General features: G+C 42.3%; 1 protein-coding gene across 1 annotated transcript in view; it reads left to right on the top strand.

Moving 5' to 3' along the window:
* Ap3b1 (adaptor related protein complex 3 subunit beta 1) overlaps positions 1-22,466 on the top strand; it is a 199,983-nt gene that overhangs the window by 73,736 nt on the left and 103,781 nt on the right. Inside the window, exons 8-14 of the mRNA XM_032899017.1 lie at positions 9,230-9,382; positions 11,228-11,325; positions 13,096-13,150; positions 13,244-13,315; positions 15,457-15,519; positions 17,825-17,957; positions 21,583-21,692. Coding sequence (XP_032754908.1) covers positions 9,230-9,382; positions 11,228-11,325; positions 13,096-13,150; positions 13,244-13,315; positions 15,457-15,519; positions 17,825-17,957; positions 21,583-21,692 — 684 coding nt within the window. The remainder of the gene's footprint in view (positions 1-9,229; positions 9,383-11,227; positions 11,326-13,095; positions 13,151-13,243; positions 13,316-15,456; positions 15,520-17,824; positions 17,958-21,582; positions 21,693-22,466) is intronic.

Genomic DNA, 22,466 nt, shown 5'->3' with positions numbered 1-22,466 from the left:
TCCTCACAGATGTTGACACTTATATCTTGATGTGAAATTCCTTAGTGACAGGTATTGACCATTTGTCATGGCTTGGTTGCCATCTTGCCTTTAAAATAAAAAACGATCGTCACAGTCTCATATGCATATAATGTACTTTGCTCAGATTTCCCATCACCTTAAACCCCTCCCCTTCCCAATGAACCTTCCTTTCCTCCACACAGTGCCGTCCATACTTCCTGTCTGAGCGTGTGCATTGCTGCATGCTGTTAGGACTGCCGCCATGAGGGTGGGTGTTAGGTCCTGTGCTCTAACAAGGGCAAGTCACCAGAGCTACACCATGAAGGAGTATGGCATCGCTGAGCCCATCTCCACAGTGCAGTGTTGATGGCCTTTTGTGGGTGCCCCACCACAACCACCACCACACACACTACATGTCAGGTCTGGAAGACGGTATTTCCCAGCATTTTGTGTGTGTGTGTGTGTGTGTGTGTGTGTGTGTGTGTGTGTGTGTGTGTGTGTGTGTGTGTGTCTGTGTCTGTGTCTGTGTCTGTGTGAGAAAGAGAGACAGACAGAGAAAGAGACAGAGACAGACAGACAGACAGAGGCGGGGAGGGGAGGAGGAGAGGATCACTTACACCTTTAGCTCTCTTAAAGATTAGGTTGTCCGTTTACTTGTTCTCGTGTTTTGAAAGTTCTTGACACATTTTGGGTAAGAGCCCTCCTTTTCTGAGGTGTATCTAATTCTGTTGACCTTGACTTTTGCCGAGCAGAGGTTTTACATCTTTGTTAAGCACAGTTTTTGAGCCCTGGGTACATTACTGACAGGGAAGAGGTCAAGAGACTTATTTTGACTCTTTCCTCCATAGAGGCCCCACCTCTGTCCCCTCTGTAGACTGTTCTGACCTCAGGAAGTTTTTAATGATATCAAGAACATTTCAAAATGTAAGAAGTACAGTTTCTGGCCATTTTCCCCACAGATGGTCCCTTTGGTTTTGGGTCTAACTGTCACTGTGTCCAGGCGCCCCTGTTAATGTCACTGTGTCCAGGTGGCCCTGTTAATGTCACTGTGTCCAGGGCCCTGTTAATGTCACTGTGTCCTGTGTTAATGTCACTGTGTCCAGGTGCCCCTGTTAATGTCACTGTGTCCAGGCGCCCCTGTTAATGTCACTGTGTCCAGGTGGCCCTGTTAATGTCACTGTGTCCAGGTGCCCCTGTTAATGTCACTGTGTCCAGGCACCCCTGTTACTGTCACTGTGTCCGGGCGCCCCTGTTAATGTCACTGTGTCCAGGTGGCCCTGTTAATGTCACTGTGTCCAGGTGCCCCTGTTAATGTCACTGTGTCCAGGTGCCCCTGTTAATGTCACTGTGTCCAGGCACCCCTGTTACTGTCACTGTGTCCGGGCGCCCCTGTTAATGTCACTGTGTCCAGGTGGCCCTGTTAATGTCACTGTGTCCAGGCGCCCCTGTTAATGTCACTGTGTCCAGGTGGCCCTGTTAATGTCACTGTGTCCAGGTGCCCCTGTTAATGTCACTGTGTCCAGGCGCCCCTGTTAATGTCACTGTGTCCAGGTGGCCCTGTTAATGTCACTGTGTCCAGGTGGCCCTGTTAATGTCACTGTGTCCAGGCGCCCCTGTTAATGGGCCTTTTCTTCCATGCCAGCCTCTGGCGTCGTAAGATTGCTTTCTGCATTGTGCTCGGTGGTCCATTACCAAGTCAATTTTGTGGCGTTAGGTCTGTGCTCACATTTATTTATCATTCACATGAAGATTCAGTGTTTGAAAAAACCCCTTTCATTGTATGCAGGTCGGTGTTGTGACAGCAGCTGGGCGTCGTTCTCAGTTTCTGGGTCCCTGCTGTCCTGCACCACGAGTCTGAGTACTCTAGCTCCATGTGTAGTCTAGAAGTCAGACTCAGCTTTTAAGTTACGGAAAAATGCAAACATCCTGATACCTAGGTCCTCGATCAAGGACCTGATCCTGTTTTTCCCCCACAGTTCCCACGCCTTTCTTTGTGGTTTTCTGTCATACTGTTGCATCTGCATGTACTCAGCATGTAGCTTTAAATACTTGCTATAAAGCACAAAGCTATCCTTAATCCACGTTGCTCTCTACTTTTCAAATGAGATGAGTAGATTTAAAGCAGGTCTTTGTGTCAGAGGGTCTCTCATCCTCCCTTCCCCCTCCCCCCCCTTCCTTCCCTTCCTGTGTGGATCCTTCCCTAATCTTGGTTACTTTTCTGTGGCTGTGAAGAGACATCATGACCAGGCAGCTAGAAGAGCAGACACTGAATCGGGGTCCATTACCACTTCAGAGGATGAGCCCCTGTCCCTCGAGTCATGGAGCATGGCAGCTGGCAGGCATGGCCCTGGAGCTGCAGCTAAGAGCTTATGCCTCATCCCTAGGCACCAGGCAGAGAGGCCCGTTGTGAGTGTGTGGGTTTATGAACCTCAAAGCTTACCCTCAGTGACGTGCATTCTCCAAGAAGACCGTGCCTCATAACCCTTCCCAGACTGTTGCACTGACCAGGGAAGCAGCATTTACCTATATGAGCCTATGAGGGCTGTTCTCATCCAACTGCCACACTTCCTCATAGAAACACGCACATTGCTTGAATCTTTAAAGAGATTTTTATGTGTACACGTGTGTGCAAGTATGCTCCCCCATGGGATCCACGTGGAAGCAAGAGTTTAATATTAGAATACTTACTTTTCCTCAATTACCTTTTCATCTTATAAAAATGTGTTTTGTTTCATGTATCTGAGTGTTTCCACCTTTGAGTATGTGAGTACCATGCCATTGCAGTACCGTCAGAGTCCAGAAGAGGGCGTCGGATCTCCTGGAGCTAGAACTACAGACAGTCATTGTAAGGGAAAGTATCTGTTAGGGACCCCACCCCCACCCCCAGACCACGTTCTCAGCACAGAGGAGATTTATTTGCCCCAGAGGGTCAGAGGGCATGGATAGGAGACAAGGAGTAGAAACAAGAGAAGGGAGGGAGGGGAGCAAAGAGAGTGAGTAGGGTCATCTGTCTCTAGGGTCAAAGGGCTGCCTCTGGATAGAGAGGAGACAGACATGGCAGACTATAGAGGGAAAAGGGGAAACCCCGTGTTAGGATGAAGTGTTCAGTTTAATTGGGCATTTTAATTAGGTGAGCCAAAGGGGGCTTTGATTGCTAGAATTTCAGTATTTTGATAGCTGTACCTTATAGTGTGCTTAGGAAGAATAAGCGGCCACATGAGGAAGTGAGCATTAGTGGTCAGGAGTGTAAGCTAACGGTTCTAGCAAGGCAGAGGGAGTGGGGGAGAGGGCAAGGCTGCCAGAGCCTTGCTCTCCACACTGCAGCTGGCCAGAGGCCTTACCTTGTGAGCTGTCGTTTGGGAGCCAGGAACCAATCCTGGCTCCTCGGCAAGAGCCGTGGGTGCTCTGAACCTCCAGGCCATCCCTCCGCCCCACCATGGCCTTTTGAAGGTAAGCTCTTCACTGACCCCCAAAGAGCGCTGCTGTGAGTGGACAGGTGGGGCAGGGAGCCCTGGAGACCTGTGGGCTTTTTCTCCAGCGCTGCTGTTGCAGGTGTGGACCACCACATCCAGCCTCTTGTGGCCTGTGGGGATCTGAACTCAGGTCCTCAGGGATGAGCACTAAGCATTCAACAATTGAGCCATCCCGTAGTCCAATAATTGAATATTTCTTAATGGTTTTGGTGCAAACACCTTGAAAAGATACTTTTCTTTCCCTGCCTTTGACCATGAACTGTATAACTTAGTTTCATTTTCTTAATGTGCCTTTCATTTATGTAATGAGAAGCCAGAATACCAAGATGACCACAGTGGCATGTACAGTGTACTCTGATCTGGGATCCTGTGTGGCTTGGCATTGAAAGGCTCGCATCCCAGCCATCTTAGGTGTGTGGAGAAGCCGTCCTGCTTAGTACCAGATTAGCAGAGGAGGTTGGAGCTGACTGATAGATAACACTTTGCAGATCACATAGTACTCCATACTTAGAGGACGCTCTGGAAGTTCAGCAGTTGTACAGAAAATAGAGTATTTACGAGACGGTGTCTTTCAGGGTGAGTGGAGGTTTGCTAGAATTACTTTATCTTTATGTTTATGAAAATGGTCATATCTTAACTAGAACATTTGACAGTGTCTCTGGGTTCATTTGAAGGTCTTTCACACTCATTTGTTTTTACTCTTAAGCAGACAGACCACTTATCTTTCTTAATATATATAGCTTCTTTCCCTCAGTTGTTTACCTGGATATGGGAAAAGTAAGATTCATCCCACAATTCGCAAAACTTTAACAAAGAATGCCTATCTTTCAACTGTTGAGTGGTCAAAGGTACGGCAGCCTTGAACCTTTGCTTACTCAGTTAACTGTGTTATTTATTATCCTTGAGATTGCACAGATCTTCCCCCATTTGATGGGTCAAGTGTCACACAGTATAGTCAGTCAAGTTGAAATTTTTAAAAAAGATTGACAAATTTAATTAACTCTGTAACTCATTGCCAAAATTATTATAAAAATGACTTAAAGATTAAATCTGACATTTATAAAAATTGCTTTATCTCTTAATTTCCTGAACATATGAACCATATTTATTTTATGGCCTGTTCAGTGCAGGCTGCTGTGAGATGCACCCAGCACTAGATGCTGTACACAAGCAGCACACGCTCTCTGCACAGCTCCACCTCCTGGTCAGAGCTGTTCAGTGCAGGCTGCTGTGAGATGCACCCAGCACTAGATGCTGTACACAAGCAGCACACGCTCTCTGCACAGCTCCACCTCCTGGTCAGAGCTGTTCAGTGCAGGCTGCTGTGAGATGCACCCAGCACTAGATGCTGTACACAAGCAGCACACGCTCTCTGCACAGCTCCACCTCCTGGTCAGAGCTGGGCATCTTCCTGGTGTAGCATTGTACCAGAGACTGACACTGCTGGAGACACTTCACTAAGAGAATTTAATCTCCACAGCCGTGTTTTTATCTACATCTTCTTCCGTACGCTCACTGTGAGTAGTGATGGCACTGAGAGGCGGGGAATGCCCAGCATGGACATGGGACCAGGTTGTCCTTGTACCCCATGCTGGCCAGGTAAATGCGCCGTCCCTTTTGTTTGAACCATTGTCTCTTACTAGTTAAAAATCTCAAAAACCAAATCCACAATTAATACAACTTTCATCCTGTTACTGGTGGTTGGTTCTTGCCCCTGTGGAGCCCTTCTCCTGTTCACAGAATGAGCTTCTCTGGGTCCCCTCTCCTGTCATGTGGTACAAGTACACACAGCCAGATACAAAGAGAACTGGGCTTGCTGCTGCCCATCTGTAATCCCAGCTCTCAGAGCCTGAAGCGGTTTTGGTCACAGATACATAGTAAGACTCTATTTCCAAAAGAAGAAAAGATAAGAGAGAAGAACCAAACTGAACATTTATAGAAAGGTATAATAGAATTTTTGAGGTGCATGTCTTTAATAAGTAATTGGTGTCACCTGTTTTATTTATAGGCAACATGTTTTCCTAACTGTAAAAAAAAAAAAGTCACTGTCCCACATTAAAACTTTAAAGCCGAGATTTAACTTTTTGGTTTCTGTGGGCCACATATAAATGTCATCTCAACTACTCCCTTTTATTTTATGAATTTCTAAGAATTAAGAAGATTTTCTAGAAAAAATGTAAGTAGCTGTATAAGATCTTTGAGTTTTGTGTGGGAAAATAGTAATGAAAGAAAACTCCTTCTTGAATCATCTGACTAAAATTACTACCACAATCCAAAACATTTTTCCAGTAAAAATTGCAGTAAAAAATATGTTCTCCATTAAAATAATGTAGCTGAATTCTAATAAAATAATTAATAATGAATAAACATAACAAATAATTGCTTATTAAAGCAGCATTTTTGAGCATTTGGGAATTATATTTACTAGCTGTACTTTTGTGTTCGATAGGTAAAGTTTAAAAACACATTTTTATTATGTATTATTTTCAGGTAGACTTTAAACATGTTTGATTAATTTCTAGTCAAGTTTTAAGTAAGGGTTTATATTCTAGCCATTATAATTGGACTAATGTAATCGAGTGCTCCACACTTGATTATTTATGCAGCATTTCTTAGTTTCTGATGCATCTAATAGAAACTCCTTGACCTGGAGCTCAGTAAAGGTGCAGCCAGCTCTAACCTGGCTCCTCACTCGTAGTTGTCCTAAGGCTAAGAGAAAACACTTTGTTTATATGAAGATAGTAAGTTCTAGTTTAAGTTAGGTTAATTAGTTGATCGATTAATTTTGCCTTAGGGATAGTCTCCAGACTGATTTGGAGCTCTCGATCCTCTTGCGTTCTTCAGAGCTGGGATTAAATGCATGTACCTTAATAGCCAGATAATTTCTAGTTTAGTTTTGAAGATGGATATTTTACTATTTTTAAAAACTTTTGTTTTTAATCAGTATAGATTGGGTGGATTTTCTCTGGCCGAGTACGTTTCGGATGCTCGTTTCTTTATGAAACAAGGTTTCGTGTAACCTAGGCTGGCTTCCAACTCTGAGTAGGTGAGGGTGATTTGAACTCAGTCCTCCTGCCTCTGTCTCCTGAGTACTGTGTGTCTAGTGGTGTGTTACCAGGTACAGTTTATATGGGGGTGGCATACGGTTCAGGGGTTTGTGCCTGTTAACAAGCCCTCTCTCTACCAGCTGAGCGACGTCACCAACCGCTTTGTGCTCTCTCTCTCGCTCTCGCTCTTGCTCTCTCCTTTCTTTCTTCCTTTTACTTATTTAAGATTTCTCTTTGTTTATGCATGTGGGTCTACATGTGGGCGTGTACACGCACATATATGCCTCATGGTGATCAGCAGAAAGTGTTAGATGTCCCGGAGCTGCAGTTACAGGTGATCGTGCATTGCCTGCCTTGGGTGTTGGGAACAGAACTGGAAGAGAACTAAGTACTCTTAACCTTGGAATCATCTGTCTAACCCCATATTTAAGGAATTTTTATAAAAATTTTATTTTAGATTTAACAACAACTGAGCTGGTGGTGTTATAAGCCCTCAAACTTAATTCCGATGAAAGTTTTTTTCCAGTGATATTTGTGTAGACTTCTTCTTGCCGAGTATTTGTAGGGACTCTTGCGAGCGAGATTGTTAGCTTTTGTGAGGATTTCCTTTGTTGTTGCAATGCACCTAAATAGAAATGATTTTCCAAGTGAGTTAGGGCTTTTATCCCCATCATTTTAATTATTTAAACTTTTACTTTAAGAATTAAAACTTGGGCTAGAGGTTCTGAGTTCCATTCCCAGCAACCACATGGCCATCTGTAATTGGATCTGGTGTACTTTTCTGGCATGCAGGTGTACATGCTGATAGAGCACTAATAAATAAATAAATCTTAAAAATAAAAAAATAGAAATTCTCATGTAATTGTTAGAACTAATTTAGAGGACTGTGCATTGGTATCGTATGCCTTTAATCCCAACACTTGTGAAGCAGAGACAGGTGGATCTCTATGAGTTCAAGGCCAGCCTCGTTCTAAGAGCAAGTTACAGAATAGCCAGGGCTACACAGCAAAGCCCTGTCTAGAAAAACCAAAACAACAGAAAAAGGGAGTTAGAGAGATCTGGTGTCCCTTTACCTAGGGAACATTTTGCAAAACTTGTAGGTGAATTTTATCTGGATATGAAGGCCAAGAGTTTGAATAATTTTATTACCTTTTAATGTCTGTAGCACGTAGCCCAACTTCCTCAGCCCCGAAACTCTGGTAACATTAGTTTTTCTCCATTTCTGTAATTTCATTATTCCAAGAATGTCACATACAGAGTAATAGTTAGGAGGCCGAGCCAGGAGGATTATGAGTTAAGTAAAGCCAGCTTGGGCTCCCTAGAGATGACCCGAGAAAAGAGCTACTTTATGGATTTGTGTTTTGAAGTGACCGAGTGGCGGTGTGGCTCCAGCAGCCCCTATGCCCCTAGGTTTATTTCCCATCCTCCTGGTTTCCTCTGTGCCGTCGACCTGAGCCTTTAAGGAGTAGTGACTTTCTCCTCTGCACCGTACAGTTGGGTTATGTCTTTTATCTACTCCACTGGACTGGCCTTTTAATTGATTGTTAAAGTTCCAACGTGGGATGGGATCCATTCCTGTAATCCCTGCGTCCTTGCTGTCCAGTAGCCTGCCCTCACCTGTCCTCTGTGTGTCCCAAGACACTGACACCTCCTTAAACCTTGACCCCCTCAGCAGAGAGCACAAATATGTTACTAAGAATACTTCATCATTCAAAATTGATTTGTTTCTGGAATCTTCTGCACTGTATTTTTTTTTTTTTTTTTGAGTCTCAGACGACTCATGACTGAAAATGAAAAGTGAAAGCAAACTGACGATGAGGGAGGCGCTGTATGTTTCTTGGTAAAAACTGTCATTACCGCTACATTGTCCTTGAAAGTATGTGCGTCTTTCTGTGTCTGTCTGTATTTGTTTGGGGGCCTTAAGTGTCTACTTATACAGAGCAGCCTAGAGCCTTACTGAGATGTCTAGGCTGCACCTAGAGCCTTACTGAGATGTCTAGGCTGCACCTAGAGCCTTACTGAGATGTCTAGGCTGCACCTAGAGCCTTACTGAGATGTCTAGGCTGCACCTAGAGCCTTACTGAGATGTCTAGACTGCAACCGAGGTGTTCTCCTGGCTTACTGAGGTCTTGCCGAGTTCCTAGCAGCCAGACTCTCTGCTTTTCCTTCGCTGGTCAGCACCGCACCCTCTTCCTGCTTTGTGATCTGGTTGGAATGACTGTAACTTGCGCACATAACTCTCAGCTGTTCTCATTGTATGTCTTAATAGAACTGCAATAGAAGTATCACGTATTATAATGAGAAATATCAGCCTTTGTATGTTGAGGGTACGGTAATTTGAATTGCTCTGACAGCAGAATTCTACAGTAAGTTATTATTGTGATTTTAAATTTTATATGTGTATGTCGATGCGTGAGTGTGTGAGGAAGGCAGCCTTCAGTGTCGTTTCTTAGGGGATGGCTACTGTTTCTTCTCTCTTTTGAGGTCGTCTTCCGGGGCTGGTTATCTGTGTGTCTTTAGTACTGGGTTTACAAGTGTGTGCCTCCATGCCCAGCTTCCTAGGTGGGCACTGGGGCTGGCAGCCAGGCGCTTATGTTCTGGATTGAGATGTCCCTGTAGCCCTTTACTATAGACCTTTTCAAAGAAAAGGCCCTTTGGCTGGGCGTTGGCTGTGCCATCTTACCTGGTGTTGGATTGTTTTCTTCACAGGATGATGGCGTAGAAGACAATGAAAAGAATTTCTATGACTCTGACGATGAGGAGAAGGAGAAGAGTGGCAAGAAGAAACCGTACAGCATGGATCCGGACCACAGACTCTTAATCAGAAACACAAAGCCCTTGCTTCAGAGCAGGAACGCAGCGGTATGTGGGACCACGGAAGAACTGTTTCACAGATTTAAAAACAAAGCCGTGGCAGAAGGCATGTGTGTCAGTGCTGAGTGGGAGTGGCGTGTTCACGCTGCAGGCGCATCTGGAAAGATGTGGGTTATGAGATCAAGTTTTGCAGACCCCAGCCTACATGCTAAGTACTTTTAGCCTTTTCTCTTTCTAGACATGCAGAATCAGGTTTTGATGAGACTCCATTGCTATTTTCTGGTTGGTTAAGAGGCTTGTTCAAAGACTCGAACTCACTTTGTTTCTGAATGGATTGGTGTATGTTAGGCCTTATGTAAGGATGTAGGTGTCTCTCAGGTTTGCTGTCATAGCTGAGACTAGCGGATGTGGTGGTTTTCCACGGTGTTAAATCTACCTGGTAAAGTTCTGAGGAGGCTAAAGTGTAAGGGCTGCATGCCCTCTGGGTCTGAGGCCTCCCTCAAGGCCGTCAGCTTAGCCGGAATTGTTAGTAATTATAAATTATCTCTGATTGGGTCTCACAAGCTTTGCTTAGTTGTTTGATATCTTTAGTTTTAAAAAGAACTTTTAAGTTTAGACAAATACAGACTAAGAGACAAAGGCCAGGAAAACCACGTAATACAGTCTAATATCTCAGTGTCCTCCCCAAGACTCAGCATCATGCCTTGTGAGTGCTTTACTTTAATTTTGTTTTAATTTAGAAGATAGTGAATTTTCAAAGTTTATATATCATAGCAATTAGCAGGGTTTTAAAATCCTACTATTAATAATGTCATTTCCAAATCATTGTTCAAAAGCCCAGGGATAGTAAAACGTGAATCCATTGATATCGTTAAGTGTGCTGATGCCTTAGTATGCCCGCGGCTGCCTAGTAGCTGTCGCTTGCTGTCTGTTAACTCACTGGTAGCTTCGTCTTGGAAGCTGGCCTTGTGACTGAGAAGCTTGGTGGCAATGGCAGTGTTGAGCCCTAGGGTGTTTGTTATGTCTGCATATTTGGAGTTCCTGCTTATTTACTAGTGCACCAAACAGGCTGCCATGGTTTTGAGCACATTGTGTTACTTGGCTCTGTATACATTTAACCTGACTTTTGAAGGATTGTGAAAGATTAAAACAGACAGACCCCTTATTCTAGCCAGGTATAGTGTGATCATCCCTTTAATGCTAGCACCTAGGAAGTGGAGGCAGGTGGGTCTCTGTGCTGTACTACTTAGGAGTTTCAGGCCCTTTGGGACTGAGATCCTGTCTCCAGACAGACAGACAAGCAAGGAAGCAAAGCTTGTTCCTAAGTGTGAGAGGTTATTCTGGGAATGTGTCTCCGATGGGCCAGCCTTGTGACTGCGTTGGACGTAGAGCCAGGAGCAGACAGCTCAGAGTCTGTTCTGGTAGTCTAAGATGGTGGCGACATGCATGGTTCAGAGGAGTGTGTGGTATGGGATGCTTTCATCGTGAACATGGGCTACTGGAGAAGGCCTGGGTGGTGAGGCCTTTCGAGCAGTCTGGAGTCTGGAGTTGTGAGAGTTTCCCTAGTGACTTTTTTACATATAGGCTTTCAGATTTCAGATGTAGCATTGAAACCTTAAACTATGTTTTTCTTGATAGATAATGGGACAAAAGGAAGGTCATTTTATTCTTCTCGATTTGGGAGTGGTGTGACTAATATATTTCACTTCACAGGCATTCTGAAGGTGCTTAGAGGAGGCAGGGTGTGTGTGTGTGTGTGTGTGTGTGTGTGTGTGTGTGTGTGTGTGTGTGTGTGTGTGTGTGTGTGGGAGGGGGGGTGGGAAGGAGAGGGGGAGGGAGGGAGGGAGGGAGCTTCTGCTTAGCTGCTCACTGTGCCTGCGACCGTTCTTCCAGGTGGTTATGGCTGTCGCTCAGCTGTACTGGCACATCTCACCCAGGTCGGAGGCTGGTGTCATTTCTAAATCTCTGGTGCGCCTACTTCGCAGCCATAGGTAGGTCATGAGTCGCCTGCGCTTTTCCTCGGGTGTTCTCAGAGGTGGGCTTGGGACAGCCTAATTCATTTCCCAGTCTTGGGATTTATAGTTGACTGTTTCATAAGGACGGTCTCATACTTGATGGGTTATTATAAAATGATCTCAGTCTTAATGGAAAACAGGAAACTTTTAGCTTCAAGCCCAGAGAGATTAAAGTATGTTGCTACACAGAGAGCATGTGCTTTACTTTCTCTAGGTTTGACAGTCTTACTGTTGTGAAGCTCTAGCTATTCTGTAAACACTGAAAACCTGACCGATGTGTTCTCAGTGTGTTAGAGCTGACCACGGAGCAGTGCAGAAGCCACAGGCGATGTCGCTTGTGCAGAGCCCCACGCCATTCAAAACTGGAATTTTCAGTCACTAGTTTCTTCTGTTTTAAATGTGTGTGTGTATATACATATACATACATACATACACACACATACACACACACACACACAGAGATATATATATTCTTTTGATTTTTTTTTGTGTATGTGTGTGATCAGTGGCACATGCATACTTGTGTGTGTGTGTGTGTGTGTGTGTGTGTGTGTGTGTGTGTGTGTGTGTGTGTGTGGTTTTTGCACATGCGCATGTCATGTCTCTGGGGACTATGGAGACCAGAAGAGGATGACTGCATTCTGCTGTGATGTTATACCAGATTCCCTTGACACAAAGGTCTCCTATTAAACTTGGTAGGCTAGTGGTAGCCAGCCCTAGAGAGCCTCCTGTCTTATCCTTCATAGCAGTGGAGTTATAGGCTCACATGTGGTCAGTACCAGCTTTTTACACAGGTGCTGGGGATTTGAACTTGGGTCTTTATGTTTGCATAGCAAGCCTACCTATCTGCTAAACCATCTCATTAACCCCCAAAAGGAGCTACTAGGAATAACTGCTTTCTTTAAAAAACCCTGTTTCATGTGTGGATAAGTAGAGCATTGCTACCCTTTAAGTTTTTCCTCCGCATAATTCAGTAGTTCAGATCAGCACTTTTTAAAAACTTAAACAGAGTTGCAATTTAGCGTTAGGTCTTTACCATTGCTCTGTGACTGGGTCAGTGTGTCCCGGGCAATGTACAGTTGTAACTGCGTGTCTTACGTGTTTTCTCTCACGAGTGCTCACTTGCACCAACTGGGATGGGAAGGTGTGTGCTTATCTTTGTCCCTAACTCCTTAGTCCACAATGTCAGCCTTTGGTCGCCTACTGCTGTTTGAGGAACAAGTCAGAAGCATTTCATTAGTGCCACTCCCCTTTTCTTTATCTCTGACCCTTCTTTGTTAGCTATATTTCTCTTCAGCTGGGAGGTCAAGTGTTACTAGGAAGATCTTGAACGGTTCTTTGATACAAGGGCCATACTCAGATCAATGTGAATGTAATGTCATCCTTAGATATTCAGACTCAGGGATAGCACGATCGGTTTTAACTAGGACTTCGTTCTGATTTATGACCGGGTGGCACTCTGAGCCTTCTGACGCCATTGTGGTTACATTTCCCACATTCATCCTAAGAATGCCCTTTCCCCTTCATGGGTGCAAAGCAACAGTATTGGTTTTGTATTTTGAGATACCATAGTATAAAATTAGTTGTAACTTTAATCTCATGATATATCACACATATTTTTTAATACTTGAGTATTTTATTTAAGAATTTTCTTTATATTGAGTTTTCATGCAGATTCTTTTTAACTGTTATTTTCTCAAAGATGCTTCATTGACTATACCTACTGAAATTTCTTTTAACTTCTAGGGAGGTGCAGTATATTGTATTGCAAAATATCGCAACTATGTCAATTCAGAGAAAGGTATGTATGTACTGAGCATTTATTTAGCTCAAGGAAGCAGCTGAGCGCACCGGTGTGATGAGTGCACTTACACCTTTATTTCTGTTCACCTAGGGTATGTTTGAACCTTACCTGAAGAGCTTCTATGTCCGGTCCACTGACCCAACTATGATCAAGACTCTGAAGGTCCGTGTGCTTCACCAGGCTCCTACAGTACCTGTGTACTATGAAGAGCTACTGGAGTAGCTTCTAGCAGCCGTCACCCATGGTCTCCCTGTGGCCAGGGAGCAGTTTACACCCTTGTTTTTGCCCATCACCAGCTGAGCTCGTTCCTAGCTCCATACATTGGAGTCTGTCCCTGTTTAAAGATGTGTTTGACAATGACTCTTTACACTTTGCATCCTGCACGATCACGTGCCGGCCGTAGTACAGCTTTCAGATGTGCCAAGGTGCCTGTATCTTGGATAATTTAACACGCTGAAAGAGACAGGCATATACATTTAGGCTTTGTGCTTTAAATGGATGTGGAGATTTGAATTAAGTCCTATAATAAAAAAGTGGGGTTGATTCTACGGGAGATTTGTAAAAAATAGTATATGGGAGAATTTAAAATAAGTTTTTGTGAGGGTTTTGTGGTCTGTAGGGTGTTGTGGGTTATTTGAAGGGCTGGGGTAGACAACAGTTTTGCCACCACAGACGATGAAAGCGCTCTGGTGTACAGTGTGGCACGGGCTCCAGAGCGTGGTGCTGAGACAGTGTGGCATTTACTAAGGCCCTGGACCATTTCTCTACGCTGTGTGCTGCGTAGGAGGCCTTAGAGACATTATTAACCAACTAACTAATGGAGAAGGGCGAGGCACTCTTTAAATACTGAGACGATGTCATTCACATGGAAACTGGGGCTATTCATTAGAAAGTTGGTGAAACATAAACAATGATATTTTTAACATCAACAGCAAACAAGCTCTTGCTTCATAATTATGCAATGTTTCAGGTCACATGTCAGCCAAAGGACTGGGAAGTTTTACAGTCAAGGGCGGGTCTAACTGCTGTATTTGATATCAAGTTGAATCTTTGCACTTACATACTTTTGAGGTAGCTAGTGAAACATAAACTTATATGTAAAACAGTTATGTGGAAGCAAAACCATGATGTTAATTTACTGATTGTTCTGATTTTGTTTCATCTACCAAGCCTGTGGGCAGCAGTATTTGGGGATGATTTTGAAGCAGTTTGGCAACCCCGTCCTATGTGTTTTAGTGAAAAACAGTTCTGTGTAATATACATTGAGATTTGACATTATTTTTTAAAAGTTTTATGAACAAAGACTTGTGTAATGTGTTTCAGTGACAGGGTGATTGCTTAGCATGCTCAAAGACCTAGGGTCGCTCCAAAAATGAATAAAGTTTTTAAATTTAAAAAATATTTTAAAATGACTACCTCATGTGATAGTGCAGGTCTGTCATGCAGACTTCAGAGGGAGTGTTAGTAAGATCAGTTCATTAGCTACATAGTAAAGGAAGCCTGCCTGGGATACATGAGTCCTTATCTCTCCCTTGCACTAAAAAAATGTTGTCTCAATAATATTATCAAAATAAAATGAATAGTCAAGTTATATTCTTAGAGAACAGGTTCCCAATAGATATAGCAAAATAAGAGAGTATACATAGAATATATAAAGTATATTTTCTGTAGTCTATGCCTTTTAAGTAGAGTGTTTATAGCATTTACTGTTAATGCATTACTTGATATGAATGTGCTGATGGACATCTTGAATTTTCTGTTGGTATCATCTGTTTTGTGCCTACCTTTAGAATAATTAAATCTTTTCTGTGGGTAAAACATATTTCTAACAACCTCAGTGGGTGTAGACTTTTAATTTCACATTTCTTACATTTATAAATCCAGGAATAGAGATTAAAATTGTCTAAGTATCTGGGTAGGTAGGAAATAAGATAGCCAATCAAGAAAATTAATTGATATCTAGAAAACAGAAGTACTACATGAAGGACAAATTGTTTTCTAACTTTATTAATAAAAAATAAAAGTTGAGCTAACAAATTGTTTAGGTTAATTAGATACAAATTGTAAAATTAAGACAATTAGTGAAGATGTGGGATTTATTTCCTAATTAATAAGAACTATATAATTATCTAGTCTCTGTAGTCTTAAGGAAACAAACTAAGACCACCTCAAGGGTATAGAGTCCCATATGACAATGATTTTTTATTTAAAAAAAAAATCAACTTTTAATTAGATGTTTAGCCTCTATTAAATTCACCTTTTTGTGTTTTAAAATGTTTGCTTTCTCTTTTTTTCTACTGTAGCTTGAAATCTTGACAAACTTGGCAAATGAAGCCAACATATCAACTCTTCTTCGAGAATTTCAGGTTTGTATACAATGCTAATTACCGTTTCTAAAATGCGTTCAATCTTAAGTTAAATATGCCGCCTGCTCAACCTAGAAATACACGGTTGCACAAATAACAGAGATTGAGAAAAAGATCAGCAGCTAGGAAGTTTTTCTGTTCTTGAGAATAAACATTCCGTACAAATATGGGCTTAAACAGAACAGCCTTGCAGTTCCTTTTCTGTTTCCATAGCGCTGGACACACTGGCTTATTATTTGGCTCAGAATTTTGTTTTCTCCTCACATGGCCACCATCAGCTGTCCTTTCTGGGCTCTGAAAGCACTTTCTGTGCCTGTGAGAACACATCATTTGTTACCTGGTTGCCCATTTAATTGACTTGTGTCTCTTTTAGGTTCTGCCCCTTTGACTTAGCTGTGTTATTAGATCACTGAAAAACAGTTGTGGGGGAGTGGTGACTCCAGCACACTGTCTTCTGGTAGAGGTGTTTGCCCCCAAGCCTGACGTGTAATCTCCAGGACCTGTGTGGTGGAAGGAGAGAACCCCCTGGAACTGGATTATGTCTTTGGCTTTATGCACTTTATGATAAAGGATCAAGTGGGAAACCGTTGTGGGAAGTCACAGCAGCAGCAGACCTGTGTCAGTGTTAAGTTCCCTGTCCTATACAGCAACCCGGGAGTTCTCGTTAGCTTTCAATGTTTATAAACTTAATGAATGCTGTTGCCACGATTCTTCCATCAGCTCACGTGGAATTTCTTCTTAACCTGTATACGGATGCCATGTTTTCTTTTAATCAGTGTTCTCAACCTTGCTAACGCTGCAACCCTTAACATAGGTTCATGTTCCGGTGACTCCCAACAAGAAATTATTTTTGTTGCTACTTCATGACTCCTGTTGCTGTATGAATCATGACATAAATATGTTGCAAACCACTGTTTTTAACTATATTATTTACATTATTCAGGACTACTAGAATGTTACTGCATGCCCACAATTCCTTGTTTTCACCTGGGTTCCTGACTTTCCATTCTGTTCATATTTTTTCTAGAAATATTCATGATAAAATTAGAATACTGTAGAGCCATCTCTTTGTGGGTATGCCAGAAAATTGGGTTTCTCAGCTCTTTTCTTAGGTCAGAGATCACTGTTGGGGTTTTAACTTTAGGTCACTCATATAATCGATTTCACCATGTTGCTCTTTCCTATGTCCCTTTTCCCTCACCTCGTGTGATCTTGTCACCTTTCTGCACATGTCTAGCACCGGGACAGCAGGAGGCAGGCCTGCGTTCTCTGTGGTCTGGGAGCCTCTGCAGGCTTTGTTCATCTGCGAATCCTGTTGGCTGGGAGTGCGGTAGAAGAACTTCTCAGCAGAACGCTTGAGCCCCTCCGTCCTGTGTGTTCATTTTAGCACTGCCTACTTTAGCACATTGTTTCTGTTTCTGTATCTTCTTCATACTTATTTATAATTTGTTTATAATGACTTTGCGAGTAAAACAGGTTTCCTGAACAGGTGAGATGCATTTGTTCTTATTATCGCAATTAAAATTACCCTCCTCTTCCACCTTTCCTCATGTCCTTGAGACTTTGCATTAAATTCCTATATTGTTTGCTTTTTTTTTTTTTTTTTTTTTGATTTATTATTTAGATAACTGTTTTAACGCATATTTTTTGTAGATAGCCATAGAGTTAATTCTGTATTGCATACTTAGAATTGGAGGTTAGGATCTTTTTTAAAAACTGTAAAAGCTTTGGTTTTAAATTATGAAAAGTTGTAACAAAAGTCACAGAATATATAAGGTTGTCAGGAAAGACCTTTTAGCTTCCTTTGTAAGTTTAAGTTCCTATTTTGCACACTGTGTATTTAAGGAGCCTGCTAGTGCTGGCGGCCTGGGTGAGATGGACTCTTGCCGTCACTCTTGCAGTGTCAGGCTGCTCATTGCTAACTAGCCTGCTGCTCCTTTTCCCTTTCTCTGAACGCGCAGGTTTAGCGTCTGAAAGGGTGGCCCTTCCCCGCAGGCTCACAGTACTGCAGAGTGAATGAACTCAAACCTCCAGAGAACACGCTGGGGTGTGGTGATTCTCTCCACTGTTTGTTTTGGAGCCTCGAGCCACTGGCTGCAGTGAATGACCCTGGCTTGCAAATGTCCCTCTGCTATGGGACCTTAAGTTAGAAGAGATGAAAGGTTATGATAAGTGGTCATTTGGGCCCCCTGTTGGGCGTAAGAAAAGATTTTATTCTGAAATTATTTGTCTTGATAAAGCTATCAAAAATGGGCTTTGATTCACCTGATAGCACCAATGTTGAAACTAATCAAACTGTTTTTAGACCTACGTGAGAAGCCAGGACAAACAGTTTGCAGCGGCCACTATTCAGACCATAGGCAGATGTGCAACCAGCATTGCCGAGGTCACTGACACATGCCTCAATGGCCTGGTCTGCCTGCTGTCCAACAGGGATGGTGAGTTCATAGGTTCACTGTATTTTTATATCATTTATAATTAGACATTCTGTGTAAGTGCTGTATCTGTAATCTTTTACGTTATCTTTTGGGTTTTCTATATATCAATATTCTGACAGTATGTAGCAAATAGATAATTAACAGATTTTGTTTTGCCCCCATTAAGGTAATTTATCTTACTCATCCACTAACCACTCTTTCATATCCTTTCTGCAAAGGCTCTCTGACTGTTTCCTGCAGCCATGCCTGGAAGTCACGTATACTATTGGTTCACCTGCAGAGGGTGCTAGAAGCAGGCAAATGACTGTAACTTGGAGCATGGCTGGGCCCTCAGGAATTTCCCCAGTGCTTTCCCAGTGAAGGCGAGCTAGATTAGCCCTCACCGTGCCACGGGTTCATGTGGACACTAATGTCATCTAAGTGTTCTCAGGACGGGAGAGCGGTGCATTGTCCAAATGTTACCTCCTCCTGTATTGGAGTGCCAGCTCCCTCTGTGGTCATGGTTTCCGAATAAGAGGAGCCATTAAAGAAAAACAAGTGAACTTCTCACACAAAGAAGATTTCATTATAATTGTACAGTGGGTTAAAATGCATGTTTGTTTAGAAAATGCATGTGTGTAAAATTGTTGAAATTAGTTACTGATTTTTAATATAAACTATATTATTTGTAGTACAGATATACATGACAAAGCACCCATGAAGTCAAACTTAAAAAAAGTTGATTATATTTTACATTTTACTTGAAGAATAACTTTTTACTACAATGATTACTTTATCTATAGAATGCTGGAGACCCTCTTATGTAGCTATTCCTAAAAATTGCTCTGCTGTGGTAAGTTCTTCTAACGGGGAGCCCATGATAAACTGGAACTAAGCAAACGGTAAAACAAAATCAGTTCCTGAGTAACACTGATGTGTGTATGTAAGCATGCATGAAATTATGTAGTTTCACCTATAAACTTTTGATTGCTAGAATATTTTCCTATGTAGATATTAAAACTCAAATTCCACCAAAGTAATAAGGAGAGAAATTTCTAAAGTATTTACCCATCCTGGTAAATAAGAAAGGATAGCGTGATAAGTGTTGTCCACACTGTCTGATTCACTCGGAACAGAAACATCTTTCTGTCTCTGTTCCTGGGTCATAGTTTGAAGGATGACTTTAGAAACACTTTTTATTTTTATGTATCTTTGATAATGACTTTCTATGGGTTGCATAAGGTTTGCTAGTGTAATAAGCAAGTGTTTTAAGATCTCCTTGTATAACAAGCTATCAGAGATTAATGAGACCTCTGACAGTCTTTTTAAATACAAAGCATAGCACAGGTGTGTCTGCCCACCTATTTTTTGGTCCTTTTATTCTGATGAGAAATATTTATATTAATTTTAAAGTAATTATTTCTGCCACACACTGCTTATTTTTTTTTTAAATTTTATTTTCTTTGATTTTAAAGAATCTTTCAAAGCAGACTTGAGGCTTGCCATAAAATAGCCCATTATCAGTGTGAAAGATTAATTTGAAAAACAGATTTCTTAAGGTTCTTCAGTTTGAGAAATTCACATTTCATTTGACTTAGGATAATTTAATTGCCTATGGTAGTTTATTTTAGGTAACATATTAACAGAATTTGTTTGTCTGAATAACCTTGTTGGCACCTACTGTAAAGTAAGGAATTAAATGGCAGATTAGTTTTCAATTTTGTTTAGTTTTTTTTTATAATTCAGTAAGCATTTAGTGAGAATTCAAATCTGTAGAGATATTTAATAAATGTAGAGTAGATTAATAAGATATTCATTTAGCTTATAAAAGTCTGTGCCTTTATGGCACTCACAGTCTGATAGAAGGCACCAGTAAAATAAAATAAATATGTTTTAGTTTTCCCCGTCTCCTTCTCCTTCTCTATTGCTGGTTATTTGTATCTGTGCAGAACTAGACAGCCTGCTCAGATGTTAATGCTCTCTTGGTAGTTGGCCAGCCTCCCTCTACTGATTCCCTATTTGTAAGAAGAGAGGAGCAGTAGACGGCAGTAGATACAGTGTGGTTATGTTTTGTTGAGGACAGAAGGGAAACTTGAGAAGGGCTAGAACACAAGCGGCATTTGCCTATAGTTACAGAATATTTGAAGAGTTCAAAGGGAACTGTAGGTGCTTAGCTTGACTTACGGACAAAATCAGATACACCACTCTGATTCCTTAGTCATCTTGAAAGTCCTACGTCTTAAGATAAAAGTGAACATATAATCTTGTAAACTAAAGCCTTATATTAAATATTAACTCCCTAATACTCATGAATTTACTCCCAGAGAAATAGACACATACACACACACACACACACACACACACACACACACACACACACACACGAGAATAGGTATAATAAATTTTATTTATATTCTTGTGGAATAATGTATTTCAATGAAAATTTAACAGTGCAAATTGTGATATTTTATATAGTAATAAACCTTTGAAGTATATGCTAGGGGATTGTCTAATGTCTATGATGCTCTTAATTTTTTTAAAGTCAAAGTTTATATAAAGCCAGGATGCACTTTGGTGGGCATCTGTGGCATTAATAATAGTTTATGTGGCCTGGGGAGACTGGAGCTCCTCAGTCGTAAGTACTTGCCACAGAAGCTGGAGAATCGGAGTTCTGATCCCATCCCCCATAGAGGCAGGGCAAGATGGCGAGCGAGTGCCTACCCTCCAACAGGAGGCCGTGTTGGAAGGATCCTGAGGTTTGCTGGCGAGACCTCAAGTAAGGCCACATGCTCAGATCCTGTAATGTCACGTGTCCCTGCTGGTGCGACCACAAAGGAGACGAGACTGCTGCAGCCACTCCTTATGAAAACTTGACATCCAAACCCCAGCCTGTGAATCATCTTCTTACTCACTTACCGAGCATTTGTAGTAAATAAGGTCCCTTTGAGAAACAGGTGGCACACTCAAAAGGGGTAATTAAAGACAACTAGTGAAGGAGCTATGAACAAGGTATGGACAGGATGAGAGCAAAGGAGAAGATACCATCTGACCCTATTGGCTATGAGAAGCCAGCCACAAAGCAGCCTGGGTAATGCATAGCACGCAGAACAGCCTCCGAGGGTACTACGTTGGGTGAGCAGGTAGATGGGATTATAGCACACGTGGAGGCACACTCATTTTGGCACTGAGGTGAATGCTGTTTCTATGGTGATTCCATTCCTGCTACTCCTGGTTGTTGCTGTTGGTGTCTTCGGATGCTTCACTTTGGCAGGGCTTGGTGGTTGTCATCCCTCTCTTCCCGCCTTAGTATAGAGTAGGAGAAGATGTGTAGATGCTAGTGTTGGATTATGTGAGGGCTCTGGCTAGAAGGCAAGCATAGCATCCGCTCCAGGACACAATGTAACTTTTGTTGCAGAGGCGAAGGGTGTTTTAGAAGCTAAGTGATAGCTGCAGAGGACAGAGATTAAAGTGAATTTTGCATGAGGCACATTGACTACAAACACTGAAGAATATGCTCATGATTTAGGTTCTCATGTATTTAAGCATCAAGGATGTTTTGCTAATTGAAATTTGCATTTTGCCAGGCAGATTGCAACTGAATTGATTATATGTATTTAATATGGTAATCTCTTTCTTTGTCTTTCAGAAATAGTTGTTGCTGAAAGTGTGGTTGTTATAAAGAAATTGTTGCAAATGCAGCCTGCACAGCATGGTGAGATTATTAAGCACATGGCGAAGCTGCTGGACAGCATCACTGTGAGTTCCCTGCATCCTGGCTCCACAGTAGAGCGTACTCTCCATAAGTGGTTATCCCGGAAGGTAGCGGTTGAGATGCTGTGATGTCTGCTTTACTTCTCAGTTTAGATTGGGCTCGGGTAAGGCTGGACTGCAGAGCTGAGAGAGGGCCGAGGAGAGTGAGCCGGCAATGGGCTGGGAGTGGTGGCACCGTCTTGGTGGGACTTAGGTGCAGATAGAGAAATAGAAATTAGTGCAGGCGTCTGCCTGAATTGATGTGTCCTATGTGAGTCTCTGGTGTACACAGCATGTTTTCCCAGTGCCGTCCTTGGAGTAATAATGCCTTCATCAGTAAGCACACCAAGTGCAGAGGTCTTCTGTTATTCTCGAGATGTACTTTAATGCCAACACGTTTACATTTTAAAATGTATTATTCAGTAGGATTTAGTGTGCTCATGAAGGTGTGCAAATATTTTCATACCCTTAAATAGTAATCCCATACTTAGAGCCTCAGCCTCCATTCACTGCCCCCTCACCACCAGTAACCTAAGCTCTTCTCGTTTCTATGGGTGTGTTTTTTCTTGATATTTTATATTAATAGACTCATAGTACGTGACCTTGTTTTGAGTCTTCCACTTAGCATGTTTTTAAATGAAAGTACCTTTTTACCTTGATTATATTTTTACGTGTGGGCGTATGTGTCCTGGATTGCCGTGTGGAGGTCAGAGGACAGGTCATGGGAGTCCACCGCGCGGCTCTGGACAGAGCCTCCTCCCCGGCTCCGCAGCAAGTGCC

The sequence above is a fragment of the Rattus rattus genome, chromosome 3 (genome assembly GCF_011064425.1).
Source record: "Rattus rattus isolate New Zealand chromosome 3, Rrattus_CSIRO_v1, whole genome shotgun sequence".
In the NCBI taxonomy this organism is placed as follows: Eukaryota; Metazoa; Chordata; class Mammalia; order Rodentia; family Muridae; genus Rattus; species Rattus rattus.
This window is presented reverse-complemented; position numbering and strand designations above follow the sequence as displayed.